General features: G+C 42.9%; 1 protein-coding gene across 1 annotated transcript; it reads right to left on the reverse strand.

Annotated features, from left to right (window-relative positions):
• Positions 1 to 684: 684 nt before the first annotated feature.
• Positions 685 to 11,721, reverse strand: LOC306974350 (microfibril-associated glycoprotein 4-like; the record flags this gene model as incomplete). The annotated part of the gene is made up of 8 exons (XM_079571541.1): positions 685 to 913; positions 7,605 to 7,848; positions 8,980 to 9,147; positions 9,686 to 9,782; positions 9,846 to 9,884; positions 10,190 to 10,342; positions 10,393 to 10,425; positions 11,635 to 11,721. The coding sequence occupies 8 exons, from the start codon at positions 11,719 to 11,721 to the stop codon at positions 685 to 687; spliced, it is 1,050 nt and encodes a 349-aa protein (XP_079427667.1).
• Between the last annotated feature and the right edge of the window lie 254 nt (positions 11,722 to 11,975).

An 11,975-nucleotide genomic window follows, 5' to 3' on the forward strand; every position in this document is an offset into this window, starting at 1 on the left:
GTTAGCTCCATCTTCAGCTGCAGCGCAAACATGACTGATCTGTTCAGACACTCAGGGGTGCGTTTGTTTTGGCCTCAGCTGACCTGGAAGCTCCTCGGGCACATCCTTTTTAATTTTTTTTAATTATTTTTTTGAGCAGCTGCTCAGAGAGCAGGATTCAGGAGGATTACTGAGAGCTGCGTCAATGAAGCCACAAACCACTCTGGGGGTGTTTTTAAGGAAATAGCATAACAACATGGCTAAAAGCTCCAAAAAGTCGATTTTGCATGATATAGGCCCTTTAAAAAGCAATAACTTTACTTGTCTGAATGCTTGAAATTCCATTAAACATTATGATTCCAGCAGGCAGAGATCCAAAAATATAGGTCAAAACACATTCAGCTGCAGGTTTTGATTAAGATTTCACAACATTTTCTGTCCGTTTTACACACATTTTGCTCAAAAGTTGTATCCAATGGGTTTAAAATATTGCATTTCTGTAAGTAATGGCTAAACTACAGGGGACTAAATGACCTTTTTCTGACTAAGCACTGTATTTTTTATTCTGTAACGGAAGATGGATAATGTAACACCCCCTCTGGGTCGATCACCAGGGTACAAGGAGACCAAGACCAGGAGAAAGTTTTATGTTCGTTTATTTCATAAAATCACTTAAAATCGAGGAGCAGGTTAGGCAGATGTTGTTCAGCTGGTGCCCGGAGGAGTAGGAGGAGCTTGGTGGAATGATTGGGCCAACTTGAGGCTAGGAGGAGCGTTGGAAGATGGCGGGCCCGTTGGTTGGGGGGTCCAGGCTTTGGTCGGCAATGTGGGGCTCTGCAGCGTAACGGCTGGCACAGCTGGTGTGGTGCTTGGTCCCCAGTGTGCCCCAGTTGGTCCTTGCAGAGGAGCCGACTCGTTAACAGCCTGGACGACCCTGAACACCAAGGGAGACAGAGTGTGAGAGAGAGGCAACAAATAACTTAACCACCCCATTTTTACTATTATTTGTGCCTTTAATGTGAATGTGAGTGCTGCTGCTGGAGGAGACTGACCTGAACACCAAGGGAGAGAGAGGGAGCAGAAGGTGCACAGGTGCTTTATATAATTTGAGTCCCGCCCCTAATACTACCCACTTAACATAAAAAGCATGGCCATTGGCCCACAGCAAAGAAAAACACACCCACAAGAAAACCCACACCCAACTTAAAGTGGTAGTAAGGACGATACAGCATGACCTGTTACAGATAATAGAACATTGGATCCCTGGAATCTGTTGAATGATTTCTGAAAAGCACCTTTAGGCTCCGTAATCCTTGTTTTTCAGTCGTCTCTGTTGTTTTGCTCAGTAGAAGTTGATGTTTTGTAACGGGACAAAGGGACAGAGATAAAGAGCGAGACGTTCCTTTGAAGAAAAGACAACCCGTCTCGAGATCTGGACTTGGAACTTTGCGTGTGCAGTGTCCTGGGTGTGATTCACAGATTGTGTGTTTCTTAGAATAGAATAGGATGGACCTGACGGAGGAGCAGGTATTTGTGTAAAATAAAACTACAGATAATAGCCCGTCTGGCATTGCAGCTGAGCAATATTGAAATTGATGTTTGGAAGATCTGCAAATTTAGAATATCGAGTTCATCTCCAATACGGAACAAAAATGTGGGGGGAAAAATTGGAGAAAAAATTTGAAGAAAAAAAAAACATTGGGAAAAAATTGGGTTTAGGGACAAAATTTGGGATGGAAAAGGTGAAAATGTTTCGTCTGTTCTCGAATACTTATCGCATTGTGACAGAACATCAGCTTTAATGTCAAGAAAATCCCCCTGTAGTCTGATTGATTGGACTTACATTCCCTCATCAAAAAAATACCTGAAGTGTTGCCTTGGCACATTCACGTATTTTTGAGTAATCTGTAAAAACTCTGATGGCGGCCATTTTAGGGATGGGTTTGCCTGAGTCCGTGTCGGAAAGGGTCAGAGGTTCTTAAAGAGACAGAGGCCTATTTCAAGACATTCGCTACAGCCATTTTGAGAGAGCAGTTTTTTACAAGGCAGTTATTCTAATTTACTGCATTTACAGACCAACAGAAGGTTTCCTCATCATTGTAGTGTGATAGAGACTGGTGCTATGTGATTGAAAAAAGCATAATACACCCTTTTTAACAAGCTTTTTGTTAAATATAAGGAACTGCTGACTAAGTACTCCAGTACAGATAGTCCACCATTATATTATTCAAGTAGAATTAAAAAGTACCATATGTGTACTCTAAGAAATACAGTTGATAAAAAGTAACTGAAGGAGCCTGTACTCAAGTAAATGTAACTATACCCTCCTCTGATGGTAACTACCCTCCTCTGATGGTAACTACCCTCCTCTGATGGTAATCCACCACGAACGATATGCGCTACTTGTAAATGATTTGTGTAACAATGACAATGTTTGGTCACAGGAAAAATGCCTTTATTTAAAAACAATACAGCGACGACCTGGGTCCTCCTGCACTATGTACGGTGAAGAGTGAGGGGAAAAATAAACCATTGGAACAGAGTCTCTAAAATACTGACTCGAGTGTCCGTATTATCAACAGCTTGTGCTGAAGACAAAATGGCCGTCTGACTCAAACAAGGAAAAATGACATATGGACATTGAGCAATTAACATACAGGATAGTCACCGTATTATACTGCATAACTGCAGTCATGCTGAAATGAAGCAGATCTGTTATTAAACACATAATCTGTATATTACACTATTTTTATACGAGTACATTACCTTAACATTTGAAATCACCTGGGCCGATTGAATTACAGGTGACTGAATGTAGGATATTAAAAGCTTGTAGCTAGTAGTAGTAGAAATTTATTGTCCCCGTGGGGAAATTAATTTGCAGTGAGTGGAAATACACAAATACAACAGTGACCACAGCAGACAAATCCAAACATTGACAACATACAAAAAACAAACCACGGCCTGTCAACCTCAGTTTAAACTTTGTTAAAATCGGTATCTAAATTCCTTAAAAACCTTCTCTGACAGACCAGCTATGCAGAATAAAAATCACTGTTGGCTTCTTCATATTGTTTAATTGTAAAATGGCTTGTGGCACAAATGACTGCCTGGTCCTGTTTTTAGTCAGGGCGGGGCTCCTGTACCTTCGACCTGAGGGGAGCAGCTCAAACTCTCTAAACAGAGGATGTTTTGAGTCCGATAATATTATGTCTGCTTTATCTAGAGCTCGAGCAAAATAAATGTCCTGCAGACCCTTCATAGGAACACCTAGGATTTTGCTTGCAACTGTACATATTTTCCTGAGGGAGTTCTATAGTATCTATATGTAGCAACCGAGGCTTAACTTAAATCAAAAGTGTAGCTACTTTAAGAATTACCAACAACGCCACCTTGGATTCTGGGCCCAAGGAACCACGATTATTTGTTTACAAGGTCACAGGTTCGAGAGGAGCGTGAAAATGGACAGATATCAAAAGTTATTATACAAAATACTTTATTTTAGTTTCATAGGAAAAGCATTTTTTGTTAAATTTATAAATCCGCGTTGCACAGCATACGCACGGCGAGGAAAAGCCCCAACGCACCTTCAGCCCTCCCTTTCGCCTCTGACGTCGCATAGCTTAGCCTGGGGACTGAGCTGCTGCGTTTGGCCGGTGTTCGAGTTTATGTGGCCTTTAGATGGTCTGGCTATGACGTATTTCCGCTCCGTTGCTCGCCCTATCACAACGCTTATGCTACTGGATTAGCTTTAGAAGTAGCACCGCTGCGTTTATTGCATTATTTCTATCGCTCTTGGTGTATTTCCCTTCGGAAAATCATCTCCCTGTGTGGAGGACATGTTCTTCTCTTAGCCTGATCTCTGTGGCGTGAAATATCTCCCGATATTCTGTGCATTATGAAAAACAAGCGGACTACGAGTTCATCTCAAGTTGATCTGCGCTGCACCTGTGGACTGAGCGACAGAGCGGGGAGGGGAGGGGGAGAGAGAGAGAGACCGACAGACAGCAGAGACACGAGCGTCTACTTCACGCCGCTGTGCTTTGTCATGTGGAATGACAAACAGTTTGTGTCCTGTGCAGTCATATATTAAGCACTTTGCTGTACTTGTGGTAGCCTACCTCTTTCAACGTAGCTGCTCAGTACGTATAGTAAGTGACTAGTTTAATACTTTAAGTTAGTTCCTTGTAAGTGTAATGAATGAGTGTAAACTTCGATGAATCTTCTTGTACTGTATGTTGTCAGTGTCATGAGATGCCACACTTACTTACCAGTTTAATACTTTTTATTTTTTTATTTTTTTTTACCTATGATCAGCAATAAATGAATGTGCATTTACAGTTTATAGTAAATAATGATCAAATCACTGAGATGGCAGATGATTATTATTATTTTTACAACTTACAACATCATATCATAGAGAACAAAATAGGCCTTCAGTCTGCCTATACATTACATTCTGTGGCACATGTGAAAAGCGGCTGCAAATTGTGTTGCTGTTGCAACCAGATGTAGCCTACACTCAGTCGTAACGGCAGGCCTAGTAAATGTCCTAATGCAAAAATTGACATTAATGACATTAATGTTTGTACCATTGCCGTATGAAATGTCTGACACAATCTTACTCTAAATAGTTGATTTGTTTTTTTCCTACATGGCTGACTGGATAGAAGCAACCCGCAGGAGTATGTGTAAAAAAAAATGGGTGTGCAAACAAATATAATAACTGATATAGTGCTTTTCTACCTTCATCACACTCAAAGTGCTTTACAGCAAGGAACCACTCACCCATTCACTCTCATTCATGCACCAATGTACGCAGATGAGGCAACGTGGGTGATGTGTATTGGCCAAGGCTACAACAGTGTGCACCTGCAGGAGCTGGGATTCCAAACCACATCCTTACAATCATGACCCGCTCTACCAACTGCGCCACCGTTGCAAAAACAAACAGCTTCAAAACGACAAATTGGCAGTGCAAAGTTTACAATTAAGTGCTTGATAAAGTGACACTGATATGTTACCATATGGTTCATAGGATGAGGAAGGAGGAGGTGAAGGAGCTGACAATGCAGAACACCACGCTCTGAAACAGGGAGAAACCCAGGAGGTGGTGCACCGTTTCAGAGGAACACTGAAGGCAGTACTCTGGTTTCCCCTACCATCAAAAACATGATGGATGTGAGCTTCACTAATATTCTCTGGTTGTGTTCAGTCTGTTCATGTCTATGGTGCTGCCCGGAGCCAAACACAGCAGCGTAGTGGACAGCAGATGCTACCGAGGAGTCATAAAAAGTCCTGAGCAGAAGTGTGCTCACTCCGAAGGACCTCAGTCTCCACGATGTGTCAAAATTAAGTTTTGTCAATTAAAAGATGTATTCACAGTGTCACGAGTTCCTATTTTCTTTACTCAAGTGAACGTGCCTATACTTCATGTGAATAGTAGGGTCAATTGTTATTTTTATTTTTGTGACTTTTGCTTGTGAATTGTCCAGTGAAGACGTCTCAGCGATTCAAATCACTTTTTGCAAGTTCCACAGCGCAATTACTGTTGAGATTAATGAAATTACTTTTTTGATCATGACTTCAATATATGAATAACCAGGTGAAAAATATAATTCTATTGCTATTTGGGACGGCATTAAAAGTGTTACAAGTAAAAATATACACAGCATTTTGAAACAATAAACATATAATGTGTTGCTCCAGCACAATGCATGATTGTAAGATAGAATAGATAATGCAGTGTTTCAATCACTTAAATATGAGACTCTTGTGATGAAATCAGGCAGAGGGCAGATGTCATTTCTCAGACCCATGTTGGGGGGAATTTTTATTTTATTTTTTATCCTTAACCCCAGAGCAAGAATTAAAGGCTATTGACTCAGGCTTACGCTTTTTTAGAACAGAAGTCATAGGCCATTTGCTTCTGCTGTCTCAAATTACCTGATAATTACCTGATTTCGCCCTACTCAACTTGACTCGCATTAACTCATTTACCCAGCCTCTGCTGGCCATAATTCCATTCACAACCCTTATGTTTGTATTAGCAGACAGCTGGATATATTAATTGATTGTGCATGTTTCAAGTGAAGATATTAGCTGTTTTGCATGATAACAATCACTATAGGTAGTTGATTTTAAATCCGATTCCACATGAGTCATGACAAAGTAGCGTGAAGGAGGCGCTCATCTCTCTCCCCCTCCCCTCCCCGCTCTGTCGCTCAGTCCACAGGTGCAGCGCAGATCAACTTGAGATCAACTCGTAGTCCGCTTGTTTTTCATAATGCACAGAATATCGGGAGATATTTCACGCCACAGAGATCAGGCTAAGAGAAGAACATGTCCTCCGCACAGGGAGATGATTTTCCGAAGGGAAATACACCAAGAGCGATAGAAATAATGCAATAAACGCAGCGGTGCTACTTCTAAAGCTAATCCAGTAGCATAAGCGTGTGATTGGGCGAGCAACGGAGCGGAAATACGTCATAGCCAGACCATCTAAAGGCCACATAAACTCGAACACCGGCGTCTCGTGCCAAACACACGATTCAGTTGCACAAGGTGTAAGGCCGCGCAACTGAACTACGCTTTCGCCGCATACGTCTTTGCATGTTGGCGTCTTTGCATGTTGGCGTCTTCTCGAGCTCACGCCTCTGCCGTGCGCGTGCTCTACCTGCCGTCCCCGTGGGCTGTGGCGTTGGGGCTTTTCCTCGCCGTGCGTATGCGGTGCAACGCGGTCGTATTGAGAGAGGACCGGGCGAATCGTGTGCGGAGTGCTTCAATTGACGGATCCTGTTCCTACCTCTTCTTTTTCCATATGGTCGTGATCGCTTCGAACTGCTGGTCGCTTGGTTAAAAGTAAGCGCCCATCCGGCGCACAAAGTTAAAGCTGCGTACGAACTGAACTGAACTCAATTGAACTGGGCGCGAGGGCTCCCGCACCTGAGTGCGCTCCCCGCTGGTCTCACAAACTACTCCTCCACAAACAAGGTAACAAGGCTATTGCCATCTGCGTGGCCCGAATACGCAACGGCTGCTGTAATACTTCGTTCCTATCCTGGTCTCCAAGTTGTGGAGCTTGGCCCTGAGCGCCACACTGCAATAGGATTATCAGATTTTGTTTTATTTTCTTCATTGTTTGAGTGGATGTGGATACGAATGAGTGTGAATGCGGTTGTGTGTGTTAAATGATTTTAAGGTAGATTTATAAATTTAACAAAAAATGCTTTTCCTATGAAACTAAAATAAAGTATTTTATAGAATAACTTTTGATATCTGTCCATTTTCACGCTCCTCTCGAACCTGTGACCTTGTAAACAAATAATTGTGGTTCCTTGGGCCCAGAATCCAAGGTGGCGTTGTTGGTAATTCTTAAAGTAGCTACACTTTTGATTTAAGTTAAGCCTCGGTTGCTACATATAGTATAGTTTCATTAGAAGCAACACAAAGGTCCTTACAAGGCACGCCCACATCTGTCGACCCGAGTTGATTAAACACTGCAACAGACACCAATCATGTGTTTTTATGCTTAATTTTATTCCATATTATGTTTTTGGTACATTCTTGTGCTTCAGAATTATCCAGAGATCTGTCTTTTGCAGAATCTGGGCTGTTGTTGCTACTGAACAGGACGTGTCTTGAAGCTGAATGACTTCAGAGAGTAACTGCCTTTCCAGGAGCCCCATCTTGCCCCAATACGATAGTGAGTGTCGTCGAGGCCCCACAGATAAACGCCGTTGGGGTTGGCGCTGTGGCACGAGGCATACCAGAAACCACCGAGAAACTTTCTAGCACAGTTTTCAGAAGTGTCCTGGTCATTGTCGAAAGTGGAGAACTTCATGTCGTTGTGAGTTCTGAGACTGTCTCCTGTAAAAACAAAATACATGAGAGAGTTCCTTTTACATTATCCACAAAAGAAAGTTTTGTTTTATTTCAGTAAACCTGAAACAATCTGACAACAACACTCAGGGCAAGAGGGATTTCGCCATCCTCTTGGACGCCATCTTGAAAATTAGACCTTTCCAGTGGTCAGATTGTGGTAGACTTTTAGTATGTTAAGCACACCTGATACTACAGAAAAAACGTTGAAAAATCTTTTGTAGCAATTTTTTGGAGTCAAACCATATTTTCAGCCGACTACTCTGTAGAAGTTGCACATAACGGAGGCTGGGACTCTGGCTCTCCTCAACTTGTGGAGAAGGAAGAGACGGTGAAAACATTTCTTGACCAGCGATGTAGTGCGCATGGTCCAGGAGATGTTCTCTGTGATGTTCACACCCAGGAACTCAGTGCTGGTCACCCTCTCCACTGCAGCACCTTTTTTTGTAGCAGGTGCTGGGGAGTCCTGGCGCCTCCTCAGTGCTTGAGCCCAGTTTTCATGGTTTCACTCCTCTGCCAGTGGGACTGAGTGGACTGGGAGTGGTGACTGTTTCAGATCGAAAGGAGGAACCCCGCCAAACAGACGGACCACGCCTACAGGGATGGGACAAGAAGAAGTGAAGCTCCAACAAGGACTGGACATTCTGCGATCTTGGCCCTTCTGCTGTGGGACTCCCTTTGGCCCTGAGTCTCTATAGCCTGTCCGTCCATGGGAGTGGATCTCTCCTTCTGTGGTTCTCCCCGAGGTTTTCTCTTTTCTACCCCTGGGTTTTTGAGTTTTTCCTCGCCGTGCTGGAGAGTCTAAGGACGGGGAACACCCACACGGCTCGTCGCCACCTGGTGCTCACACTTATTTGGACTTAATGTTTGCCTGGATGCTTCATTTGCCTCAACTTTTCATTGTCTGTTTACGGTTCTGTTTTATTGCCTTAATGGTTTGTGCAGCCCTGTGAGGAAACTCCTGTCGTGATATTGGGCTGTACAAAACCATTGATCGAGTCATTCATTGATTTAAATGAATTGTTCTTCATTCATTCATTCCTTTTAGGCTATGGCACAGAAAGTACAGGGTAGACAAATATAGTTAAGTCATATAGTGCAAAAATTCTAGGAACTGACCTGCTCCTCCGTCAGTGAACCCAGACACTGTCAGTTTGTATCCGTCACATTCGCCTCCAACAGAGAAAGAAGAGTATCGAGCGGAGGCTTTGTTCCCCTCGAAGTCCTCCATTTCCACCAGCAGCTCGTGGGGACGTTTGGCTGTGATCCTATGGATGACCATTAGCCCTGGAAAAGAATCAGATCAGTTGGATTGAGAGCTGAATGTTAAACCAGGACTAGGCAAGTTTGATTGGACACAGGCCAATTTCTTTCTAAATAAAGAGATGGAGGGCGGAGCCTTCCCGCAGTTTCCCAAACCAAAGAACCAATTTCCACCATTATTAGTATTATATGTTATATAGACCTGAAGGAGGGGTCTAGGAGTCCCTCTCTAGCACTTTTTCTTAAGAATAGACAATATTTCAATGTATTTGTACTTCAACAAGTGTTCAGATAACTGTGGTACATTTAGATTTCTCATTGCCTACCCCGGTCTTCAAACTTAGGTGCTCCTGAATGTCATCATGCGCTACAAAATGAAACCGACACAGACGCCTTCAGTCTCCTTCTTCCAGGAGATTTACTGTTTTAGGGCCTTTTAACTTTTTATGTTATTAAAGGAAAATACATCACAATGTGAATGCAGAGGAGGAGGTTCATACGATTCAGCTTCACATCCGGAGCACTAACTTATACTGAGAGTGTAAACCAGCCCTAACCTTACCCAGCCAGTACTCTCCTCCAGCATCACCGAATCCAGCCACATACTGGTCCCAGCCTCTGTAGAAGTTCACCGTACCATCCATCCTCCTCTGGAACACCTGAGGACACAAGTCTGCTTTGAACTGGTCCAAACTGGTCTAAAGTTTAGTGAAAATACTCACTGTCCAACCTCCTCCGTCTGGTTCCCTGTCACAATAGACCTGCAACACATGAGATTCTAAAAGTGAGTTTTCACAATGTAATAATGAATAAAAAACATTTTTAAAGATAGACTTTCTTGCTCACGCCGACACATCAGCATCTGTGCTCCAGCTCTAACCCTGAACTCAAGTAAATAAAGCATAATGATGAAACATTCAACCGTTTTAGATTTGTCCATCAGCAAAATGTAGGCCATGTTCCATTGGAGCAGTGGGGGACACTGTGGGCTCTCCTTATTCTGATTATTGCACCATAAGGTCCAGCTCTGGGTCACTCCTAGACGTTTCCTGTGTCCCTGACGTACCTGGACAGAGAATCTCTCGGTGAACGGGTAGATGGAGTAGACTCCGCTGGCGCTGCTCGGGTCTTGTTTAAAGACGTCGCTGCAGTCGACAGGTTTGACCTCCGCTCTGCAGCAGCTCAACAGAGGAGCCAGAAACAGGAGCAGCACCACAGGCTGAAACAACACAGTCCTTTGACTCTCACTGCTGCAGAAACATTTCAAACTGTGCCTTTGTGCTTACCGTCATTATCGTCAATCTGAAAGAGAATTAAAACTGTTTTACTCAACGCAAAGACTTTGTATCTTATGCCATTATGGTTCATTCAGGCGACTGAAATTGAAGATCTTTGTCTTACCTTTTCTTTACCTCGAAGCTTCTGCAGCTCGACACGACTCTCCGTCTCTTATATACGGAACCACAGACTCTTCGCTCTTAGATCCTGTCTGACCTGTCTGACAACCAGAATCACTGTGTACTTATATGGAATGGAAAAGGATTGGCATGTTGATTTATATTGTTTCTATCTGCACTGTGAGAATAATAAACAGGGTATCTGCGTGATCTTAAAAAGTATTCAAAGTTGTGTGGTCCTCCTTGTCTGATGACCCCCCTTCTGCGAAACTACCCTTAAACAAGTCAGTCAAAAGAGGGAAAGTGTAATTTTGCCGGTTCCTTGCTTGAAGTGGAAGAATTTAAACCTTTGTTGATGATGCCGGGAGGCCTTAAAGTTTTTAAAAGAGGTCTTGAATTTGACTTTGGGATTGAAATAGATACCCTGATGTAGTTATATCGTACCAGAGTTGGGCAATAACTTACTAGTAATTACAGTACCATGAAATTATTGCTGGATCAAAAAGGTTTTGATACTGACGTGTTATTGACCCTTCTGACAAATATATATAATATATATAAATAATAATTTGATAAAAGTATAAAATTGCTGATATGAGTTTTGTTGGACAAGTTGCTTTAACATTATTATACAGTGAGAACCATATATTGACATACAAACACACATTTTAAATTATTTTTATTTGTCAAATTCCAGAAGAATGAGAGATTTTTCAACACATTTTTAAATTACTTTTTACAAAACCAAAAGTTTGCATTTCCTGGTCCGTCGGGGTCGGGTGCGGAGAGGACTGGACACCAGGACACCCTAGGCAGGAGGTCGATGATCGACTTTGTACTTGTGTCGTCTGATCTCCGGCCGCGTGTCTCGGACACTCGTGTGAAGAGAGGGGCTGAGCTGTCAACTGATCACCACCACATACTGTGAGGGTCTGTTGGGAACATCTGGTGGATCCCTCTGTCAGCTGGGTTTTCAACTCCCACCTCCGGAAGAGCTTCACCCAGATTCCAAGGGAGGTTGGAATCATGGAGTCCGAGTGGACCATGTTCTCCACATCCATTTGCAATGCAATTAATGCACAAAAAACGCAACATCCTGTGTCCCTTTACGTACCTGGACACAGAATCGCTCGCCGAACGGATAGATGGAGTAGACTCCGCTGGCGCTGCTCGGGTTTTGTTTAAGGATCTTTTGATGCATTTTCAAAGACAAACAGCAAGAGTCCTATAAGGATTTGCCAGGTCAGGGTCCAGTGTTATTTATCTGGTTAAATCATTCTGGTCAAAACAAAAGCTGTATGTCATGTGCAGAGTGACGCACGTTACTCATAACATCAAGTATGAGGAACAAACCCAGCCCTGTTTACGGTAACAACACACCCTATTATTTTTATTGATTGACTGCGGAATTCTTCCGCAGTCAATTATTGGTTTTCATGTTCTTTATTATTATTC

This window comes from Gobius niger, assembly GCF_951799975.1.
Source record: "Gobius niger genome assembly, chromosome: 1".
NCBI classification, from domain to species: domain Eukaryota; kingdom Metazoa; phylum Chordata; class Actinopteri; order Gobiiformes; family Gobiidae; genus Gobius; species Gobius niger.